This window comes from Hermetia illucens, chromosome 1 (assembly GCF_905115235.1).
Source record: "Hermetia illucens chromosome 1, iHerIll2.2.curated.20191125, whole genome shotgun sequence".
NCBI classification, from domain to species: domain Eukaryota; kingdom Metazoa; phylum Arthropoda; class Insecta; order Diptera; family Stratiomyidae; genus Hermetia; species Hermetia illucens.
The window spans coordinates 153,066,116-153,091,593 of record NC_051849.1 but is presented as its reverse complement, the minus strand read 5'-3'; the positions used below and the strand labels follow the sequence as shown (position 1 = coordinate 153,091,593).

General features: G+C 38.7%; 1 protein-coding gene across 7 annotated transcripts in view; it reads right to left on the bottom strand.

The window, feature by feature from the left end:
* Positions 1–25,478, bottom strand: part of LOC119655778 (calcium/calmodulin-dependent 3',5'-cyclic nucleotide phosphodiesterase 1-like) — an 831,136-nt gene that overhangs the window by 172,379 nt on the left and 633,279 nt on the right. For 5 of the 7 annotated variants that reach the window (XM_038061896.1, XM_038061905.1, XM_038061856.1 and 2 more), the window contains one exon: positions 14,370–14,504. The exons of the other annotated variants lie outside the window; for them this stretch is intronic. In XM_038061896.1, the coding sequence (XP_037917824.1) occupies positions 14,370–14,504 (135 nt within the window). The remainder of the gene's footprint in view (positions 1–14,369; positions 14,505–25,478) is intronic. 7 annotated transcript variants of the gene reach the window in all.

Here is a 25,478-nt window from a genome sequence, read left to right as displayed (position 1 = left end):
CAAAATGAAAGTTTATATAAATATTTTATGAGTAAACAATTATTTTTTGTGCAAATGTCTCAGGTGGAAAAAGCAACGGGTATTGTATATGCAAGCCTTCAATAGCATAGAGTTCTGATCGCGGCCTCATTTCTGTTATTAAATATGATTTAATAATAAAATACTTTTTCATAATTTCAACCCCTTATTACTCAGAAAGTCCCCAAAAGGAATAAACATGATATGTTGAAAAACAGTACCAATTTCTATAGACTTTGGTGAATTGTAAGCCAGAATTCCCCTTAATCGTTAGCTGTAATTACAGTACAGTTGCATGATTTAACTGTATGAGACAACCTATAAGATACAATTCCGTTTTGGACTTACCGGTGGTTCATCAGAATTCGAAAGATTATACTACTATGATTCTCAACTCACCAAAAATTCATGATAAAGCTATTCCATTAAATTCAAAAGTATCTTTAATAGGAAAAGAGAAGTTTTTGTATAAACTTAATGACTTTGCTAGATAAATGTAGTGTAAATCCTGCTAATAATACGATGACATCATTAATCACTCTTAATTTATGTACTCTCAGTGACTCAATCCTGTTAGCGTCAGTGAATACTGGAATAAAGAAATAAAATTACCCCAAGCAAATATTCTCCTCAATGTGAAGTCATAGGATGTTTTTCCGTGGAGATTCGCGGAAAATTATATTTATGCTATTTAAGCGATGAGTGCGGGGAACAGATAATCCAATTGATGGGTATTCTGCAGAACTCTTTTGTTATATTTTATTCAAATGAAGAAAATTTGATTTCTTCAAACGTGAAAGATTATTCATGTATTTAATTTATCGATATTTTAGGACCACTTATCCCATTCAGTACTGAATAAGGGAGCATATGGTATACGAATATCGATATCAATTGCTATCAATAAAAAATCTATTTCATTCGGAAGAGTCTGCTTTTCTCCATTTGACATCTATCAAAAAAGAAGAGAGCTATTTTGCGATAAGAATAAAGACGCACTTCGCATTTCTCACTCTCTCGTAAATAAAAGCACATTTATTACATCTTGTCAAAACAAGTGTCGCTGCAGCGATTGTGTACGAGCCTATCGGGAATTTTTTGTTTACGGAAACTCTAAAATTTGGAATTCGACTTTAATCAGAAATTTTTAAGGTGTTGTGTAAAGTAAAACCTTGTTAAAATCGGTTTACTGTCTGTCCATCTGTCTGTCTGTCCATCACATGCATTTTTCTCGGACACTGTAGCAGCGATTGACACCAAATTTGGTGGAAAGATGGGAACTGTGAACGATATGGCAGACAGTAAGTTACATCCTGTTACCTCGAATTTAAGGGGAGGTCCCCAAACATGCAAGATGGGGGTGTAAATTTTTTTTCACCAAATATAATCATGTGAGATATAAAATGAAAGGTTTCGATTAGTACTTTCCAAAGCTGGTGGTTAGTTTTGACATTTGTTGGAAAGACAGAGAGTTCGGAGGGTCAAAGCTGCTCATTTATTTAACGGGGCCATCCTCAGAAATTGCCAAACCGAAAAATCTGAAAAAAATCAAGAGGCTGCCACTATATGGTGGCTAGGCTCCGAAATACCTTTCATGCCGATATCGTTTCAAATAAAGTTAATAATAGTATATTACTATCATCATCATCACCGGTGCAACAACCGGTTCTCCGGTCTAGGAATTTCAGATATCCTAGTTTTGCGCCGAGGTCCACCAATTCGATATCCCTAAAAGCTGTCTGGAGTCCTGACCTACGCCATCGTGCCATCTTAGGCAGGGTCTGCCTCGTCTTCTTTTGTACCATAGATATTACCCTTATAGACTTTCCGGGTGGGATCATCCTCATCCATATGGATTAAGTGACCCGCCCACCGTAACCTATTCAGCCGGATTTTACCCACAACGGGACGGTCATGGTATCGCTCATAGATTTCGTCGTTATGTAGGCTACGGAATCATCCATCCTCATTTAGAGGGCCAAAAGTTCTTTTGGAGGATTCTTCTCTCGAACGCGGCCAAGAGTTCGCAATTCTTCTTGCTAAGAACCCAAGTCTCCGAGCAATACATGAGGACTGGCAAGAACATTGCCTTGTACAGCAAGAGCTTTGATCCTATGGTGAGACGTTTCGAGCGGAACAGTTTTTGTAAGCTGAAATACGCTCTTAGCTTAGCGTTAGCTGACAACAACCGTGCGCGGATTTCATCAGTGTATTACTATCATTTTTAGTAATTGGCTGCAGAACTCCCCTTAAGTTCACCCTAGCACCACGATGATGTAGGCTATAATATAGAGCTTGATTCTAGCAAGTTGGGTAGAAATCGCACTATTACTAACAACGTTATAACTCGTCAAAGTTGTCACTTCTTTGGAAACTCAAGATTTTGTATGTCAATATCATCGGAAAATGGATATTCTCACATAATATATGCGTATATTACGTGTTACGTACTAATGGGACAAATTCACACTCAAATGTCTTTATAAAAGAAATACATAAAACCTTTCATACCTCAAGCCTCCAACTTCCGGTTTCCCAACTTGTTTCAGTCTGAAGTTTTTTAATGAAGGGTGAAGAGATATTAAATTCTATAACGATGGTACTGAAAATAATAGTTACTACAACTTCTGGTGGAACATTTACCAGAATAGCAACAACACCCTAAAACTACATGACAAAGAAAAGTGGCGCAAGCTTCTCAGGAAATCGGGGGAGACTAGGGCATATGAACCCACCGGACTCTGGTTCACCTTTGTTCTGGAAATAGAACAATTGAGAGTGATAATTTGGAAGAAATCATCAATCTTCTTTCTGAAAAGTTGTGGACTTAACCAAATAAGAGTACCCTGCGGATAAAAAAAATACTACTAAGTATGTATCTAATATTTTCTATTGTCAAGTTAATGCAAGCTTAAAACCCTTCAATTCTTAACCAAAGAAACTTCGTGACTGCACTGTACCAACATGGGTAAGGTATGTAAGTAAGTAACCCCTAGTTATCAAGTCAAAGAAAGCGACAGCGCCCAGGGTTCTTGTTGGCTACGGGAAATATTTTTTCTATAAAATTTTGATTATCATATCATTATATAATCGCGACAGGTGAAAATTGGTAATTATGCTAAACTTGGAACTCCAAGAGTTAGCTAACCAGAAAAGGGAAGGAGAGGGTCATAAACGAAACAGTTCCATGTTAATAAAAAGTAAATGAAAGCTAGCGGTTTTTACTTGCAAGTAAGGAAAAATGAAATAGTTAGTTGTAGGTAACCGTCACACGTAGTAAATTTCAATCCTCTTCAGAATAGGACAAATTTCAATCATCTTCATGGTTGAAATAAATATTTATTTCCTTTTGCTTTAATAGTTTTTAAGGTTTTGTGTAAAACAAAACCTTATTAAAATCGATTCAATGTCTGTCTGTCTGTCTGTCTGTCACACGCATTTTTCTCCAAAACGGCTAAACCGATCCAAACGAAATTTCGTGGACAGATGGGAACTATGAAATCCCACGCATACAGCGAGTGGCATAAATTTAGGTGGAGTTTAAAGGGGGGCTCCCCATACATGCAAAAGGGGGATTCAAAAATTTTTGTCACCGGATGTAGTTGTGTAGGGTATCAAATGAAAGGTCTCGATTTGTACTTTCCGAAACTGACATTAGTTTTGGCATAAATTGCAAGGTGCGTGAGTTAGGAGTCAAAATGTACGCACTTGAAGTGAGACAGGACTCATTTTCGGAAACTACCCAACCTAAAAATCCGAAAAAAATCAGGGTGGTGCGCCTAGATGAAATCTAGGCCTCAAAATATGTCCCATTCCGATATCTGCTCAAATAAACTTACTAATAGTATATTACTACTTTTTAGAAATTTACTGAAAACCCCCCTCAAATTCATCCTAGGACTTCCAAATTTTGTACCAGCATAGAGGACAACATTTCGTATATATGCGCCAAATTTCATGGAAATCAGGCAATTAACGCCAAAGTTATAGCAGTTCAAACTTAGCAATTTCGCACGAGTTTACTGCTTCCAAAGCCATGCAAATCGGATGCTGACGTCATAATTACCCAGAATAATTGACATTCGCGTGGAATATTAAAGTCACATTTATGAAGAATCTATTTATCTGCAGCCCTTTTTAAGGCTTTTTGTAAAACACTTATGTGAAATCTAATCTTCGAGAGATGTCCCATTCCGGTATCTGCTCAAAAAATTTACTAATAGTATATTATCAACTTTTAGAAATAGACTAAAAAACTCTCCTTAAGTTCATCCATAGTGTACTAAATTTTGCACCGACATAGAGGATAGCCTTGTGCATACACATGCCAGGTTTCATGAAAATCCAACTATTAGTGGGAAAGTTATAGCAGTTCAAACTTATCAATTTCGTGCTAATTAACAGTATTCTAAGCCATACAAATAAGATGCTGATGTCATAATTAACGAGAATAATTGAAATTCGAGTGGAATATTAAAATTCCAGTCAAGAAGAATCTAATTCTCCCTAGCCCTTTTTAAGGTTTTGTGTGAAACAAAACCTTATTAGAATCGAGACGGTGTCTGTCTGTCTGTCACAGCCGATTTATTCGGAAACGACTAGACCGATTGTCACGAAAATTGGTGAGAGTATGTAATCCCTTTACATGCAGTAAGTGGCGCCATCTTGTGTTAATTTTAAGGGGGGCTCCCCATACATGTGAATGGAGGGTGCAAATTTTTTTTACAGAATGTAGCCATGTAGGGTATCAAATGAAAGGTTTCAATTAGTAATTTTCGAATCTGGTTCAATATTTGATATTAGATGAAACATAGGGGAGTGAGGGTTCAAAATATGACCCACAAAAAGTGTAACAGGTCTCGTTCTCAGAACCTATCCAACCGAAAAATCTGAGAAAAATCACAGTGGTGCATCTCTACGAAATCTAGGCCTCAAAATATATCCGGTTCCGATATCTGCACAAATAAAGTTAATAATAGTATATTTCCACATTTTAGAAATTTACCCGGCACCCCCCCCCCCCCCCTTATGTTCATCCCAGAAGTACAAAATTTGGCATGCGTGTAATGAACAACACAATGCACAGTTTGGTCAAGTTTGAAGAAAATCCAGCAATTATTAACAAAGTTATAGGGGGTGAATCTTCACATTTTTTGTGAATTTCGTGCACTCTACAACCTGCATGACGTCATCATCACATATCAATTCGTCAATACCACGACGAAATGAGTTCTTATGAATTGGGTCCCAGAGAATTATTTTGTTTTAGCTTTTTAGTTATTTGTCAGCCAGACATGTGTGTATGTAGGTATATAATATATGCGTACTAATGAACTTTGCGGGTAGTGCCTAATTCAAATAGATATAAGAAGTAAATCGGAAATATGGGTACGATCAATTGATATACGTGCATATATGTGTACAGTATTCGGTAATAGGCAGTTTGTTTGTTTAGGGTGAGCGTGATAGCTATGGCTGTAATATGTACGTATGTCTCGTAGTTTGGAAAAATATGAAGGATTATGTTGGATTTGTAGCTATATACGGACAGAAAAATGTGCGATGAAGTTTCTCACATAAGATGAACACAAAACCTTTATACCCGAAGCGCGAGCTTCCGGTATTCCGACTTGTTTATATTTGATGTTGGTTAAATTGTTTTCATTCGCTAATAATATTAACCTGAGGGCGTGAAGCGTATGAAGTTGACCATTATCAACACAGGACTTTCCATCAAGTAATTTATTTAAATCGCTTTCTATAAAATAGAGGACAATGGAGTTTTTAGCTATATTACTCGGAGCTGTCGTGCACTCGTCGCTCCTCACATCTTTTTCTTTTTCTTCAGCCTTCAGTTCACAAGCGGGGTCGGCTCGTGGTGATCGGTTTCGTCATTTTATTTTATCAAATGCCTGATCAGGATGTAATCGCGAGACCTTTAAATCTCCGTCCAGCGTATCAAGCCACCATTGTTTTGGCCGTCTTTTTGTTTGCTTACCATTGCTTTCGATGTTCTGATCAATGCTGGTTGTTGAATTCTCGTTAGCGTGAATTACGTGATCACACCATCGAAAACGCCTCTCTTGCAGTTTTTCCACGATCGCAACACACGTTCCAAGATGACTGGTGCCCTTCTTTAGGAACTTAACCATCATTCCCTTCTCACTGCGAAAGAGGTTGGATTCACAAGATTTATGAATGATTGGAAGTAAAAACTCTTCAGTAACTGCAAGAGCTGCACGGAAAAGTAACACTGCAAGACCGTCACGGCCGGCTTGTTTATTTTGTTTGAATGCGTTCACAGCAAAGATAATTTTGCTTCTTCTTGGAGGGGCAGTCCATATGCGCGTGTTATAGTTGCATTTACAAGAGGTGGAACTTCATCGGATACTATACGATTCAGAATCGTCAACAAGACCATGGATCCCCATCACATCTCCGTGGAAGGTCTTTTCAGAGCTTATTTTGACATTCAGAACAACATTATCCCTCTCTACTACCACTACGGAAATCTCCTTTGCTATATAGCACTGCACAATTGTGACGTTCCTTTCCCTGAACCGGAGTCCTGCTGCCAGAATCCTGTCAGAAGGCTGGTCCCAAGTGTCAAGTCTTGCTGTCGTCGTAAGTGAGAGTCCAGAATTGGATTTGCGCTTACTACCTACTAGGTTTTCTAGAGTATAAAATTATAATACCGCAAGAGGGAGAAGAAAACTCTGTAGAGTCTCTTCATCTCACTTCGCTTGGTCTTAGGATGTGTAGCTTATATTGCGGAAATTCTTACTAAAGTTCGAGAAAGCGAATGTTCTAGGACCTTAGATAGTGTTATCGAGTAGCGAAATAACATTCTAGAACCCGATCCTAAAGGTCAACTCCTATCTGAGGTAGGTAATTCGGTAGCAATAAACTATCGAAATTTGTAGGCTGCTAGCCTAGAAATAACTGCTCCTGTGAGCCAGGGTTTAAGAAAACACTGAAAGTATTTCTTTTTTATCGTAAAAGGTGACCAGAAAGCGTAGAAATTTCTGGGCTAGCAGCCTACAAATTTCTACGCTAGCAGGCTAGCAGCCTACAAATTTCTACGCTTTCTGGTCACCTTTTACGATAAAAAAGAAATACTTTCAGTGTTTTCTTAAACCCTGGCTCACAGGAGCAGTTATGAAAGGGATTACAAACTTTCTAGCGAAAAAAAATTTGCTATTTTGATATACGTCCAAAATTGAAAAGAAATCTTGAAGTTCCTTAAAGGAGAGTTATATGTCAGTCAATCAGTTTGGGATTAGTTAGAATTATGTTAAACTGACAATGGACTGTCTACAGACTAATGGTGGATTGGTGCTAGGCGAAAAGCTAGTAACAGGACCTCAAAGCTATATTTATCATATCAACGTATGCAGTAATCAAAGTATGAAGCAAGTATCTTTATCTTATATTTAGAGACACCTTGGAAGGTTCTGGGACAATTACGAAATTACTTTTTCATGGAAATGTAATTGGCTTTATCAAATGTAATGTTTCTCTAGCATCTACGTACGTCTACTCATATGCACAGTGAACTATTGCGCAACTTCTTCGGCGTACTGCCATTCACCTCTCCAAATCGTTTATATATGACACATATGAGCGAAACCTTTTATCCTATATTCGATATCTTTCAACAAGCTTCAGCTACATTGTATACATAACGTCTCAATATCTCTGTTTCAAAGGTTTCCTATTTCAGATAGATATTGATTTCTTGGGGCACGAAGAATATTAATTGCTACTCTGCGGCTGGAAATTCTATCTTTCCAGACAATTAATCACAATAGGGTAAATTATGTATAGATTTCATTTCGTCAATGCTCGAATAGCAGGAGAAATTACGCATTCAGCCATGCTTAATACCCGAAAAATCCTATCACTGTTATCTACAGCCGATAAGATACATTGAAATGCTTCCATTGGTGTTGCTGTAACAAAAATACAACTCGGAGTTAACTGCGAATATAAAAGGTATACCGCGACAATTTAGAAGTCAGCAGCAATGAAAAATCAGACTTTCATGAACTTTTTTGGAATTGTGCTAGTAATTACGATTAAAATTCTATGCTCTAGGCAAGAAGGCTATACAGAGGAGGAGCAACTTCCGAGGCAAAGGAGCACGGAATCTCATTGTGCATCTTTCGAGTAGGGACGAGGTGTGGGTGGTTGTCGGTGTGTCGATGTCGGCTAGATAGTTTTCTGGTCTGTGTTTTTTCGTTGGGTGCCCCCGAAGGCATCTACTTATTTCGTTTTCACTTCTTAGGGGAGCTAATATGGATCTATTGGCGAGAATGCGCGTGTGAAAGTGCGGAGAAGAATTTGAAGCAGAAAATTCCACCCCGTACTTAAGGGCTTTGCTTGTCGAAGTCTCAACTGGGCGACTTGAGTCTGCTTCTGTACAAGATCCAACAGGCCCAGGTGTATCAAAGTTAATAACCATTGAAGAAGCGGCGAAGATTGTTACGTTGTTACAGGTAGCACCAAATATCCCATATAGATCACCTGAAGACAACCTCGAAGTTACCAAGTACTTGGCTTCAAAGACTATTTGAAATTTGAATATTGGCGTACTAGAAATCTATGAACTGTGTAGTCATAGTGTGGTGGCATGGTGTAGCGATGTGTTATGCTTGCAAGTCGAATTCACAAATTTCCAAACCAATTTAGAATTTTCTAAACTAGCTTCAGGTTTTTCTCAATCATTCACTTTATTTTAGAATTTTCCATTTCAAATTCGGACTTTTTCGAGGAAAATTTCTATCCATATTTGCTTTATTGAACCGATCTAAGTAGGTAAGTGTCTGAAAGTAACAAAAACGCCCAGATCTTCCAGTGATGAAAAGTTGATATAAAATTTTATAGCAAAATACTCAAAAAATCTTGAATTGGAATTGGATAAGTCTGAATTTGAAATGGATTTGGAAATGTATCAAGTATTAAATTTCTATGTATTGGCAGTGGCCTGGAGAAACACTATCCGGCTAAATACGAAAGTGTGTCCTCCATGCGCGAAAGACCGTTAAACTGGTTTGTCAGCCTAACGTATGCGACTGACGCTTTGCTGAAAGTCTTGAACTGGCACGTGAGAAAGGACTACGAGACAGCGTCTACTCTTCATTGAAACTAAGTGGAACTAACAAGCCAGGTTGAGGTTTTCTGACCTCCCAGTCGAACAGAAAACTGCTGAATAACTATCTTCCCGAGAAACCGATGCATGCGAATTTGCCATTTAGATTCAATCAAAAAATTGAGGTGATCAGCTCGCATTACTTCCCAGCGAAGACTTTACTTACTTTGGTGTACAAGTACGGAAAGGTTAGCGACACAGTCACACGAAGTTGTTTTTGGGTTCCATATAATGATGGCAAGAATATTATACTGAACAAGGTGCTTGGGAAGAAATCATCTGAAGTTATTTGCAGGATGATCTTGGTAAAAAAATAACAACTCTTTTTTCCACAATATCAATATTGTTTCAGTTTCACCAATTGGCATTAAATTCCGGTACTCCGGCAAAATTGGGTATTGCTAAGTACTTTTACCGCTGCCAGTAGTTTAAGTCACCTAGCGTACTGAAGACGTAAAACTATATGTAGATAGAATAAGGAAGACGATCCTTATGAATAACCAGATAAAAAGAAACAATACTGTCGGTAACATACCATTTCGGGACAGAAATGGTGCATTAAGTAGCTAGAGGTAATGGTAGATGGTAACATGAGTTGCAAAAGGCACTTAATATTGGGGGGGTATTGTGCAATGCTGTGCAAGTGATAATCCTAGAGCAGTGGGACAGTACAAATAAGAACATAAACGTCCATGACGAACCGGGACTCAAACCTGGGTAGCAAGATCGAACGACAGATGCTCACCTCTAGCAGAGGTGATGCCTAACAACCTCAGGCTGTAGTATAGTCGTAAATTAGTTGTGGTCGCAGGGATGCTTCAAGAGAGAAACTGGGACATACATTGCTCTATAATATATATGTCTATCCATATATTCGTGAAGTAAATGCTGAAATTGGGGCGAAACAAAACAGACTTCATGTATTGGGCAGCGCACTGAAAGTGAGACGCGTGGACAATGGGCAGCGCTACTTTATGATAGTTCTACGGGTTATTATCAGCAGGTAATCACGACATAGCAGCCCCTCTACAAGACCAACACCTCTTTCCGTCATTTTATTACATCACATCAGATTGAACTGACACCAGGCGCAATATTTGATGATTTGAAGTGACAAAAAGAATAGCGGGAAATTTATGGGGATGGCTACATTGTCTAGACGCGATGCTTGTACAAAAATTTATTTGGTTTTGAATCTTGTAATTATAATGAGCTGAAACTTCCTATGATATTAACAAAGCAAGAAATTATCAATTAGTTAATCGGGGAATGGCTGAAAAAAAGAAAAATCGAGCCCATTGCAATGTATTGTTGAAGTCCCTTCGTTGTCCAGAAGAAGAACGGCCAACTGTTTTTATCGATTATCGCCAACTCTTTAAAATGATTATCGTAGACCGATATTCTACCGCTGATTGACGAACTCCGGGGAGCAAATCAAAAATAGGATTTTTCCCCGATGGCGGTCATTAGGTAAACAAATAATGGTTAATTTCACCTTGGACTCACAAGTTCATCATTTGTCTTCCAGCATTTAAAAAATCATCTATTCTGACAGCGCGTCTGTGAAATGTATCGGTTTGAAAAGACCAGTCACTTATTCTCGGATGAAATAAAAAAGACTCATTTCAGTGGTAAGAAATGCAGAATTTCGAAAGCAACACATAGCAGTCTTTGTCTACCTGGAAAGCTCTTTGGAGCAGAAAGCAGGTGAACTGTTGTTGCGAGAACAATCAGAAGAATGTTATATCTATACTAGATGACCCCACTATTAACCAAAAAGGTACGGATCTACACTCGAAGGGTGCCTCATTAAGTCCAGGGTGTTATGTGAACTGTGTCCATTCGACAGTTTGCAGACGGAGTAGCTGACTATATTCGAACAGAGCCTCATTGGTGCTTGGTCAGCTAAATGTACAAATTTGACCTTACCATGCTACGGGGGACTATGGCACAGTGGCACTCCTAGCCCTATGCAGGTAGTTGAAATTCAAAATACTAAGATAAATATCAACAACAAATAAAGTGGATCAGGCGGAGGAATATCCCCGCAATTCTAATAACCAGATGACAATGCCTAAAAAGGAAATAGTCTGATACTCAGGCCGCAGAGCCAAGTTCATCATTGGCCTGCTGCGAAGACCACATCTAATTAAGGCCAGAGAGCAAGGCCAGAAGGTAGGGCCAGAAGGCAGTGACCAGCAAAAGTATGTATATTTGAGGGTAGTATATCAGTCGGCCAGTGTATTTTATTACATTTCCAGGCTGGAAGTAACCAGTACTGGCGAAACGTGCTGAAAATGGTATACTAAGAGCACTTATGGTGACAGTCTACCTTTTCAAAGAAATTGAGGCAGAGGAACTTTCAAACTTTTCAATCGGTTAGAATGAGAATCTTCATACAAGGTTGTAGAGAGTCTGTAGCAAAAAGAACCTAAGGATAGACTCCTTATGATCGGGATGGGTCATTATTCCCTGCAGGTGTACGTCCGGGGGCTGGTGGCGGAACATCACAGGGCATGCGCACGAAGAGAAGCCGGAAATTTTGGAGGACATATTCGTTGGAATGTCTAAACAGGTTCAGAAGGTACTGCCTATTGAGGAGGAGAGATGGGACGACCTAAACCTAGATCTCCAAAGGTTTAAGCCTTACCGAAATTTACTTGAAAATGCGATATAAGAGGAGGAGGATGATACCCCGAAACTGAAGAAGAGCTCCAAGCACTAGCCTAGTCCTAGTTAACCTCCAGCATGCTCCGACAAAAGCAGGTCCAAAGGCAGGCAAGCGTGCTCTCTCCAGGTTCGTGACTAGCAAGGAAGAATTATGTAGGTAATTTGGGACTACCCGTCTAAAAGACCAGGAGTTGAGAGAATTATGCTTATGTCTTAAGGCCAAATTTAAATATTTGGATTTTAGAGTTTCTAGCCGGAGAAGATTTTGAGAGACAGTCTCAGCATAGAACTATTTTCACAGATAAGAACCGGGTTTACCGGAATAAATCGTTAGACTGGTGGAGCATTGTGAAAGAAAGCGCTAACTGGTTAGAATCATATACGAAGCACGCCAACATTCTTCTTAGATATAACTCTAGCGAACGGGCTAGTTAGAAATCGGAGAGTGTCGAATCATAGCATAGTAAGATTCAACAGAGAATAGTAAGGAACCTCAGGAAAACAATGGAGAAACAATGGGGAAACAAAGGATGAAAAGCGTTTGCATTGAAAACAGTAGTGGTCTTAGACATTAGAACTGAAATTTTAACTGGTGTTCCCCATTCATGTCAATATGCTTGCGGGCAGGATGATTAACCGAAACAGTGTTAATTGACGAAGATATTACGTTAGGCAATAAATAGCAAAGAAATAGCTTTGCGTTCGTTTTCGAATATCAAAAGTGCTTTCGATAACATATCGCATATGGAAATACAGAATACTCTAATTTGCAAGGGACGAAATCGTATTAACTTCAAAGGGAAAATATGACGAGACCTTACGTGTCGCAAGTCAATTGTGATTGGGAATTACTAATAACTGATATCACTTGAGGGTCATTAGATGTAGGGTACCGAAGTCAAAGAAGAAGTAGAGGTCAAGTATTTGGACAATATTTTGAATGTCCAGGGGGTATTAGTGACCGGAAGAGCTGCCAAAGATGAAAAAGGTTGACATTTTTTCTAGACGGTATCGCGAATAACCAAGGGATAGCATGTCAATAAATTTAGACTGGGTGAGCGTGATAGTAATCTACTGGTTAAAATAGCAACTGATACCTGGTACATTAATGGGTCCCTCATAGCAGAGAGAGCGCCAGTATATTCCAATATAAGCTATTGACAGTTATGGGTACTTCAACTTTCAGAGGAACTGTAGGGGCAGAATATTGCGATTCTAACCGGTAGCTATCAAAGCACTTAAGTTCAACCAGAGTAGCTATATGGACCAGAAACTTTTTGCGGAATTGAAGGTTCGTGGTCATGACACCCAGAACTCAAACTCCGTTTGCCATGGTTAGTAATTGAAAATATTTGATAGATATTTTTTACTTACAATTTTCAAGAAAATTGATGGTATAATTAGTATGTAACCAATTGTTAGAATTAAAAATCTCAATTTTCGCAACGAAAATTAAGGTGGAAATAACAAGTAAAGACAGTTAAGAAACTTTTAACAAATCGCATCGTTAGTTCGTTAGTGTTTGTAAAATAAACCCTTCTATCATAAGGCGTGCTAAAACCTTCATGCAGAACGTGAGTTACAGCAATGGATCTGCATTCTACATTTTCAGTGCTAAGTTTGAACTAAAGATAGTTATATAGTCAAAACTACTCTCTTAATTGTATTTTTTATCAGTATTTAATTAATCAAGTGCACAGAAAAGCTGTGCTTCAGGCAAAATCCAAATTGTCCAAATCTATTTCAAAAGAGTGTACTATGATAGCTACAACAAACCCATGAATAACTCCAAATCTTCATTGATTCTTCTCTACCTTTCTTAGTTGCCAAGTTCGTCTCATTTTCTTTAAAAATAACTTTTGCATATCGCAAATCTTATGATTGAGCATTTATGTTAGACATCTGTTGGGAGAACAGACATTCCTTAGAAAACCTAAGCAAGCAGCACAGCATAAATCAATTTACCATGAACAGAAAAACAATTCTTTGGAATGTTTCCTAAGAAAAGATGTGATTTATATCTGATCCGTTTTTTCTTCGTACTTTTTTTCCGTATAATTTATTATAAGGTAGACTTCTTGCTGTGAAGTCCAAGGTAAGAGCCTCAGACAAGGGAGCAAAAATTGGGAAAAACTCACAATTCCAGTAAACAGCATAATTAAGAATGATGTTGTCTACGTTCTCCATGTCCATTCTAAGCACCTTTAAAATGAAAGATTGTATGATGTACAGATACACATTAGGACTCATAGGAACATGCCAGGATTAATGGGGGTGCTTGAAAGTCACATACAGGACTGTGTTGGGTTCTTTTGTCCATACCTAATCTAATGAAGCCACGGATAGGTACAGAAAATATATGTATAGTATAATACTTTACGATTACAGAATATTATGCGTACTGAATTCCAAATAAAACGGAAAAATACAGGAGCAAGATGAAGAAAAAGAGCATGGATAGAAAGGAAGATGATAGAGAGAAGAAGCATCAAGCAATGGAAAAAATGGGGTTGTAATGGCTAGTACTTACTTGATACTTGACCGTTAAGAGGACATGGACAATTTGAGCTTGTCGGGCTATTACTTGACGTTAATTTGTCATTACCACGTCGTTCGAATATGGCTGGTTCGTCCCTTTCACTTTTATTTTCAGGGGAACTAGCAACTGGAAATAAATAGAAAAGGAAAACATTGAACCACACGAAATGAAAATGAAGAGTATTACATTAGTCATAGTTGTGTGCTTTAGTACAGTATTCCGTTGATGATAAACCTTCTTTGTTACTGTGAATTTACGAGCAGGGATTTAGATTTTTTCATTAGGCATAAGTGTAGGACAATTAAGAATGGATGAGATATAATCAAAGCCAGGACAATATTTAGTTATACGACTATGTACAATTGGGGCAATGGTAGGAATCGTGCGTTGTCTCTAACTGGCTTTGCGCCTGACGTGACTATGGAGCTGACGTGACGTAGATACAGATTTGTAATGTTCTTTTCAGTAAAAATATTATGAAATTAGAATTTAGATTAATCTAGGATAATTGCTTGTACATTCAAGAGGTATTATCTCTACTGAATTTGTTCGCTGATATGACTGAGTATTTTGGTTTAAAGGGCGCTAGAGGTAAACGACCTTAATGTGCAGATGGAAGCTTTGTGCGGAGAAAGTCTGGAAGGATTAGGAATAAAATGAAATGAATTGAGTTTTAATATAATGCGTACAGAGAGTAGACAATTCCTTAGGAGGAGTATTAAATTTGCTTTATGTATCTAGCTGGTAATTTATTGATAATAATAGTTTAAGCTAATGACTACTATAGGTTAATGGATTTTCTTCGTTAGTTACTTTTAACATTTTGTTTAAAAAAAATTCTAGTTCTGAAACGTCAAAATTTTAATTTAGGGTAGCAATTTAAGGTATTTTCTAGATGAAAACTTATTAATTGAATACACACGGGAAAGGTGAAAACCCTGCGATCCCAGTCACAGCAGTTGGATCTGGTGGAGAAGAAGATGGCCTTCAGTAGCTCTTTACACTGGTATTCTGTTTCTCATGAGAAGGACTGTGGCATTACACATTTATTTATGTTCATAAAGCCTATAACCATTCACTATTATCCATATCCAAAAAGGCTATTTATCTGTGAAAATTAGTTTAGCTCAATTGTGGTTAATATTTTCTTAGCTCGCTTCAGTACTTTCTACCCCTTTCTCTTTCAGTTTGAGCGTTTCCCGAGGGTAATTTAAAGCCCGATTTACTTTTAAGGAGTTGATGTTTCATTCCATTCAAAGGTTTGTTCGACAGACATTCTTGCCTCAAGCTCATGAGGCCATTTGTCAAAAACAACTTGATGATTACTATCATACCTTTGTGTTCGTCCATTCCGATGCTTTTGGATGTTTGATAGGGAGGTGTGCTCCACATTCCAAACTGTACTCAATGTTCATGCTACATTTCAAAAGCATTAACTAATAGGTGAGATGGTATAATTGCTTTCGTATCTACCATTGCGAGTAAAAGCGTCTCTAATGTGACATATTTCTGTATATGATCTTTTTCTTTTGTATGGTATGATATCATTTCTAGCTTTTGGGAAGGGTTTCAAGTTTTAGTATAGTGGAATGGTGGTCATGAGTGGATCCACTAGAGTGACATGGAAAACGCATTTTTGCACAATTTAAGACACCTGGCAGACGTTAGGAACACAAGCTGGGAGTACAAGGTTGTTTACTGCATATCAAGCAGAGAACTGGAGGATTGTAGATGCACAAGGCTAGCGGTTGTCACCTGTGGGTAGAGCCATCTAGCAGACCGAAAAAAAGTCGAATTTTTGGCCATTTAGATCCATTAGATTCTAATTATAGCCGTGTGGCCCTTCACCCAGTTCATTACCAGCTACTGAGAAAGACCTCTTTTTGGCATCGTACCGAGGTAGTTCAGACTGACCTGACCTGTTCAAAGAGAACATTTTTTAATTTATTATTTGTGCATGTTAACTATTTCCAATAACTGACGGTGTGGCTAGGCGATTGATGGCCAGGCATTTCCAGGCGGAAAAATGATTTTTTCCGCAATCATTCTAGTTTCCGGACGGCTCTCGTAGCGGAAGGTTGCGATTCAAATCTCACTGGAGGCAATGGGATTTGTCATCGTGACTGGATGTCGGATACCAGTCGACTCAACTGTGAATGAGTAGCTGAGTCATATCTGGGTGAGCGCAATGCTGACCACATTGCCTCCTACAGTGTGCGGTAGTGCACCGTTACGGTCTTGAATAAAGTGCTCTAACACACTTCAGGGCCCTGATCTAATATGGATTGTTGCACCAACGATTATTATTATTATTCTGGTTTCCAATACTTTATAGAGGTCAACGTTGCGGGAGTATCAGGGAGTACCTAAAATACATTTCTGAATTTTAAACTGAAACCGCTCCTGCAGATCACGACTTGGACGACATGGAAGAGCCGGATGCTATATGACCGCGTAGGCTTAAGCACTGATTTATAGACAAATTAAATTCAGAGATAATGATGATTTTTTGCAGAGCATCCGCAGAAACTTAAATTTCAATTTGAGGTAGTGATTCTACATCTTTACGGACCGTTTCCAGGTTTTCCCTTTCTGAAGGCGTATTCCCAGGTCCCTGATGTCACTTTATTGCGACATAATCTTTCAGCGATATATGACAAAAGACCCATATGAAGAAGGTGGCAGCAATATTCGAATGTCAAGCTTGAAGGAACGTCTGAACGGTGCAGTCAGAGATCACCTTGAAATGGTTACTGCGCAGGGCAACTTGTACATCTGAACAGGCGAGTACCACTAACTTTTTATTATGCAAAGCGACCAAGAACCTCAAAAAGGCTTTACAAACCGACCTATCGCTGCGGTTTTCCAGCAATTATTAGGCGAGGAGCAAGTATGGAAAAGGAATTGCCTTTATTACTAAGAACGTAGGTATGCACCCTCGATAAATACAATGAAAGCACCTGATCCAGACTTGGTCCCAGGAAAAAGAGTCATGGTCAAATGTTCCACTCAGACATAAGGAAATATTTACACTAACATTCTTCGAATGAGGCACTACCATCGTTCGGAAGCTATGGCAAGTGATGATGCTCTGCAAACTAGTACAGGATCTTTCCCATATTACATCTCAACTCATCAGCCTCCTATAGATTTTTTCAAAACTCGGCAATTAAAAATTTCCAGAAAGCCTGGACTCAGTTTCTCCATGTATTTAGGCTCTAGTCGACGTTATCTGTAGAGGTAAGCATCTGCTTCGAAGTTAAAAACTGCCTTCGAACAAAACTATTATTCCAAGGAAACCATCTCTGGACAAATCATCTTTGGAGGAAGCTGCAATCTTCGGGTTGTATCCTGTCTCATGGGAAAGGATTTTCTTAGCAGGCATCGTTTGATTGTACCAAGGCTACGATAGGAAGAAAGTCTTTCTCATCATCAAGTTTTGCTTTCAATCTTTTGGTGCATTCTGTAAAATGCTACGGTTAATCTGGGAAGCAAAAATAACAAATTATAGGTTTTGGTTCATGTAGTATTGCTATTTCCTCCATATATTATATTTCCTCCATATATTACATGGATACGGTGCTGCCATCGTTGAACAGAATGCATGATCCGTTAGTCGTTGTTAGGGGAGAAAGGTCTGGAGAGTAACTCTGCTGTTTTTATCTGGCCTCCCGCATTGTTCAGGATCAGCCTAGTCTTATCAATTTCGGGTTACCGAATTCTCTAAAGGCCATGCACAGATTTCATTGTCTTCAGTGTTGGCATTTTCTAGTGAAGGAACTTGAGTGAGCTAAATGGATATTTGACTCATCTGTGAGCCGGAAGTAATCATTTCTACTCTAGTAATAAAGGGGGTGGATACGCTTAGTTTATATTTACAGGATATGTGACACGTATGCTTGGCACACGTTTATATTAGAATTTTTGTTTAGCTATTGAGAGATTTTTGCGTTCACAATGTATTTAATAGCAGACTGGATCAATTCAGGAAAAAATTCGTCCCCTTTATTTGGTCTACGAACCGTTTTGAATTCCAATTTTGCAAAAAAAAATATAGATGATTTTGGGATTGGGATTTTGCTTAGGGCAGAGGTGACTCTCACCTCTAGACTGCGAGAAGCGTGATCGAAGTGGTTGTCAGCTGTTATTTGCCCCTATAGATACAATTCATTAATATGACGCGAGTATGAATTATATTCATGACAAAACTGCCTAGTAAATTAAGACCGGGCCGCATTGGAGTCGGACGCAAGTCTATTGAGGCAAGTTGTTGCAGGGGCTGCTCGTTAGGAGGAATTCTCTAGTACTTGTTTTGGCATCTGGTAATGGCGACTTTGTCATGCTTTCTGGAACAAGTGAATGCCTTGATACGAGCATTTGCAGACGATCTAGTCATAGCTACTCTCGAATTGGGGCAGCTTCTTCACAAAAGTTCCCCCCAAGTGAAATAATCTTCTTTGATGCCATTGAAAATGTATTCTTTGGATTTCTCTTCCAATTGATTTTCTGAAACTGCTATCGTTCTCTTCTCGGCCGAAAATCCCCGTCTTCGTAACTCCTTTTATACATTTGAAAAAGGCAAAAAATTACTGCGAATGAAGCCTGGATCATAGGGGCGTGGTTAATTTTTACGAATCCAATAGCTTTCAAATAATCACTCGCATCTTGTGCAATGTGAAGGGGAGTGTTGCCTTGCAGGAACACTTTGAGTGGCAACTTGACACACATCTTTGATACGACTGATTCACGTGCTTGAGCCAATAAGTTAGTGTAGTACTGGCCGTGCATTGTCGTCCTTTAAACGAGAAATCAAGTAATAAGTAATAAAATTGCCTCGCAGTCCTAGAAAATGGTAGCTATTATTTTTGATGCGGATTTCCATTTTAAATTTCTTTGGTGGTCTTTCTTTCTTTTTATCCAGTTTATGGAGTCTCGTTTGGACCCCGAATTATATTGGCAAACCCTAGTTTTATCGGCGCAATACGGCTGCTCCCAAATAACTTTGATATAACTTTAAAAAATAAGCCAACTATTCAATCGTTTTTGTCACTCGAGCAGCATTTAATAGGAACTATTTTTTCACGTGCACACGATCATTGGAACTTTATCCAATTTGTTTTCCGCTACTACTTTTTTGACATTTTGAATATTTTCTTACATTGCCGTAATTTGATTTGATTTTGCACACCTGTTGTTAGGCGAAAATCTTTGCGAAAGAACCCAAGGTCTCCACAACGCATCTGTGTTTTTATTTAATAATAAGGACATGAAAACCTCATTAAGGATAATAATTCATAAGGAGGAGACGGTCTTACATTTTATGTGCAATGGCCCCGCCCCCTAATGTATTTGGTGCAAATACCTTAAAAAGATTTCCACTAAGAAGCTGCTCATTCTTTGTTAGAGTCGCAGGTTGGAGGCTGTTGAATGGACATTTCAGGGCACAGAACAATGGGACTAATACATCAAGCTTGGATCCTTGAAGCTGCAGCTCTCTCTATCTAAACAAATAATAATAAAATAATTTTTTGTTGTATTGAATTTCATGTAAGTTAGTCATAGGATAGGGGCTTTCCACATGTGAAGTTATACCAAGATTCAGAGCTCTAGTTAATCTTAGAAAGTTCTTAAAAAAAACTCTTTCAAAGAGGGCCTGCTTGTCTCACTTTCGCAAGGAAACCATATGGAAATTGTAAGCCTAAAGCGACTGTGTTGATTTTATTTTTGGATATATGATTGCCGTCACTGTTGTGAGGTGAATTGAACTAGTAGCGTAGCCTATTTTCATTAGGTTTCCAAGTATTTCAAGATGTGTATACTTATCTACGGGATCTGATATTTTTGCTCACTCTCGGTTGGTCTTTCCGAGTTCAGTGTTACTTAATATAAGGGTTTTCAACATTTGATGTAGAGAACGAATTCACACAAAGTGAAGTGTTGCGGTTACCGTTGCCTTTTTTAGTTTCTGATTATTTCTTCTTTGCGGTGGAATACGACCTAGGGCTCACATCTTTGTGAAGTGCCTCATTAACCATCATCGTTTACGCAATTTGTTTTTCTTCCCCCCGTAGTTTACTTACAAATCCGAGTACTTTGCTCATGAGCAATTCCAACTTTGGATGACTGGTTCTCATTGACCAATCACAATATCGTTATGAGGCTGCCTATTTATATTGTAGAAGTTCTTGTATGGAAGTTTCATCACTTTCCTCATAGTACCGGCAAAGGGCTTCCGGTGATACCCGTAACTTCCTCAGATGGTAATTTACCCTACTGAGGCCTGTGAGTATTATGATTCCAAATTTCCTGTTGGAGAGGTTTAAACAATTCTGCGAAAGCATGGGCTCAAATTACCTTATGGGCACCCTGGACAGTTCCATTTACAGTAAGTTCGTCCAGTTTAGTTTGTAGGTCACTGTCCTTCCCTCCCAGTTTGTCCTGTCGCTCAATCTTCTTTCAAATTTTCTGCCGAAATGGAATTTCATTGTCATGCTATCCTTTGGTATCTGCAAATCGGCATATCGCGGGATATATCAATATTCGCCTCGATGATATTCCCGCACGTTTTGAAGATTACACTTCTCGACTGCATGTGCATGTAAAGATGAAGAACATTAAATCACAGAAGGACCTTCAGGATGGAGTTGGGAATGTGCTCATGTATAATGCTCAAGGGAAACCTCAATCACATCTCCCTGTTTTTTAACAACTACGGGGTTTTTAATTTAGGAGTTCTGTTATGACAGGGTATTTTGAAATAGAAGGGCTTAAACCGAACTTTAAAGTGGATTCCTTAAATGTGTATGTCACTTGATAGCGAAGGCGCAAAAGACTTTCATCGAAAAAGATTAACCACGTCATTTTCTGATGCGTGGTATTTTACAATATACATATTCCATCCAACTCTGTTGCTTGCAAGTGGGCTTTTGTAGAAAGACAACTATATAGAGGCATGTAGACCTAAATAACTATGAGGGATTTAAAGGAATTATTTATTCCATAGATAAGATATTGTCAGATATGACAGCAAGTAAACTATATAGCTGAAACTTCCAGATGAGCCAGGAAGCCGATCTAATGAATCTATATGGGTTTCCTCGATTTGTTGAAAGTAGGAACAAGGAGTATTGCTACTGCTGATACATCCTTAATTTGGTTATTATTTTGCTGCTTAGGTTGCATATTTGATTCAATTTAGTCTTCGCTCCTCCTCTCCCGAATGTCCATTTATTCCGATCTAATCCTCAAATATCCATTCAACTAAATGGAAATATAAATATCATTATTGTTTTCCTAATAAGGCATTATTATCAGCATCATCACCATTATCCGTCATCCATTTGTTCCCTATCATCTACGTAGTTTCAGCTAAGCACTTATTGTCTGTGTTAAGTCACGTCGTTCCCGTTTATCTTATTGATCGCATACGATTATAGCTTGAAGAATAAAAAGGACTTTGAGACTTTGCTGACGGTTCTTGCTATGCTTTTTCCGCTTCCCAAAGCATTTATATTCTCCGTTGAGTTTATTTGTATATTTTCTGTGTGCTGTCGTTGGAATACATATTCATTGGCAAACGGTACACTAGAGACCACTAAAATAAAATTTTTCTGATAGTTGCTTTCCTTGCTCCATGTTTGCTTTCAAATTTCAGTTGTCGGAAAAAATGTTATGAACAGGACAACGACAGAAGTTGGCAAAGTGACATGGTAAACATTTTGAATATAGTTTTGAAGCAACAATGTGTTCACGTAGCTATTTTGTCATGTATGTACGTTTACAAGGGTGAAGTTAACAATAAACTATTATACAGTTTCGTTGCGAGAATCTAAACAGCTACGAGGGTGTTATATTAACATGAATGAATTAGTTCTTGAAATGGAAGGCCCTGATCAGAAAACCGATTTCATGTATCGTAATTAAAAAAATATGTAACCGTAAATTCAAATGTGGTTTTATGTATACTATAAACGGAATAAGCAAACTGGTGTCAACCTACTGGAGTTTGCGGAATTCTATTCTAGGATATATTAGAAAAATTTGTAGCTGTGAACCCCTGGGTTTTCTACGAGGAAAAGAAACAGGAGAATTGAAAGTAGTCTAGGAGAAACATCCTTTTAGAGTCATTTAGGCAGATGTCGTGAATGGTGCTGGTTATGTTGGTTATGTTCTGCGGATTTTGTAACAGATAACGTATGTAAACGGTACGGGACCCGATGTGGCGGCATAAGAACAATGAGGAGGATAGTGTTCGAAGACTTTAATGAACTCATTAAGAAGATATCATCAGCACATGATTTATTAAGTAGCTGTGAATGAGTACCTGAGTGAATTCAGGTAATAATTTCGGACGAGCGAAATGCTAACCACATTGCCTCCTACAGTGTACTGTAATGTACCATTACGGTCTTGAATGAAGTGCTCTAGCACACTTTAAGGCCCTGATCCAAGTTGGATTGTTGCGCCAACGGTTATTATTAACTCTCAATGGTAGGCAAGAGCAGCGTCTTTTTGATTTCACTAGCGGCAAAACATGTCGGTAAGCTCTACCTGCTTCCCACATGGCGACATTCACAAAAGAACATGGGCATCACCTGATGGTCGCACATTCAATCAAATTGACCATCTTCTTTTCAAAAAGCGGGCTGCAACCAGCATTACGTATGCAAGGTCTCTACGTAGGGCCAATTGTGATTCTGACCACATGTTAGGAAGGACGATGTTTCGATGTCAACTAACGAAAACATATCACGCGAAACAGAACAGGTCTCAGAAATTTAACGTTGATAATTTTAGCGATAAGCGAATAACGGCTGCGCACACTACAGAGTCATCCAACTACTTCAATAGTACATCGCTAGCCGAACTCGACGTCGAAGAAACGTGGTCAAAGCTAAAATATCCGCAAAAAAGATAATTGGCTTCCAAACCAACACACCCGTAATGGTTCGACGAAGAATGTCGTGATGCGTTCAATAAAAAAAAAACGAAGCTTACCGTAAATACATAGAACGACCCGCAAGGAGAAAACAAGAAAGCTATGACGAGCTTAGGGGAATAGTAAATCGGGCGTGCTTGAAAAAAACAGCGAAAACACAATAATGACGGAATCTTAAACCTTGATATGAAACATAAAAATGTACGAGCCACATAGGGCGCTTTAAAAGATTTCGTACGACGCTATAGACCACGGACAAGTCTTTTGTAAGGATGACAATAGAAACATTCTAGGTAACCCCGAAGATATAAAAAAAGACAGATGGAATACTTTAAGAAGCACTCAATCGAGTGAAACCGCCAGCGAAAGTTATAAACAGCACACCAGTCGAACCTTCTTCTATTAAAGAGGTGAAACCCCTGTCCGATTAAAAACTGAACAAGGCCCTGGAATTCGATGGTATTCCAGCATTACAGAATTAGTTTACAGACTAGAGGAAAATGTCTGGATAATCTTCTCATACTTTTTTTAAAAATTTGGACAAATGAAAAAGAGGCATTTCATTGTTGTTCACCCCTACGATGTCCTGGCGAAAATCATAGAAGCTACGTTATAGCCATATACAGACAAATTAATTGGTGAATACCAATGTGACTTTCGAAAATGACAACCCACGATGAATAAAATTTCGACCGTCAAAACATTGTGCTGAGTTCAATATCGATGTGGATGCATCAACTCTTCCTTCCTTCCAGCATCAAACGAGAAGTACTATACCGTATCATACGTAGGTTACCTCTACATGAAAAACTGGTACGAATTACCGAACTGACGATAACTAAGATTGAATCCCATGTAAAGGTGTTCATCAAGCTAACGCAATGCTTTGCAACAAACTGCGGATTAAAGCAAAGTGATGCACCCGCCCCCATGTGTTTTAACATAGTTCTTGAATATGTTATCGAGAACATTCATCATCAACGGTTTAGGCCTGCCTTAGTAAGAAACTCCAGACATCCCGGTTTTGCGCCGAGGCCTACCAATTCGATATCCCTAAAAGCTGTCTGGCGTCCTGGCCTACGCCATCGCTCCATCTTAGCCAGGGTCTGCCTCGTCTCCTTTTTCTACCATAGATATTGTCCTTATAGACTTTTCGGGCTGGATCATCCTCATCTATACGGATTAAGTGACCCGCCCACCGCAACCAATTGACCCGAATTTTGTCCACGGTCATCGCTCATAGATTTCGTCGTTATGTAGGCTACGGAATCGTCCATCCTCATGTAAAAATTCTTCGGAAGATTCTTCTCTCGAACGCGGCCAAGAGTCTGTTATTTTTTTTTGCTAAGAACAAAAGTCTCAGAGGCATACATGAGGACAGACAAGATCATAGTCTTGTACAGTAAGACACTTGACCCTATGGGGAGACGTTGTGAGCAGTTTTTGTAAGCTGAAATAGACTCTGTTTGCTGCCAACAACCGTGCGCGGATTTTATCGCCGTAGCTGTTATCGGTTGTGATTTTCGACCCAAGATAGGAGAAATTATCAACGGTCTCAAAGTTGTAGTCTCCTCTCTTTATTCTTCCCGTTTGACAAGTCCGGTTTGATGTTGTTGGTTAGTTGGTTTTTGGTGCTGACGTTTCCATCATATATTTTGTCTTGCCTTCATTGATGTGCAGCCTAAGATCTCGCTCCAATTGCCGCCTGCTCGATCTGGATGAAGGCAGTTTGTACGTCTCGGGTTGTTCTTCCCATGATGTCCATATCGTCAGTATCGCTGCCAAACATTGGTCTACAAATTTTCGCAAATAGTGGGATTTGCTGACTACATAATCATCATGGCACGTTCAATTCCCGTTAAGGAAGTATTCCTACAACTAAATGAAACAGCGCAAGAAGTGCCTATGAGTTCATGAAAGAAAATAAAATTCATGATCCAATCAGGCGTCAATACGGCAATACCTGAGAATGGGCGATTTTAATTTTGAAAACGTGGAAAACTTTGTGTGCCAAGAAGTAAACATAGCGAAGGACAGTAATGGAAAGGATGAATTTCAGCGACGAGTAATGGTGGCCAACAAATCATATTACTCAATCCTATGGGTAATGAAAAATGAAAGGGCGCATAGGAAAAATAAGCTAGAAGACCATAATACGACCT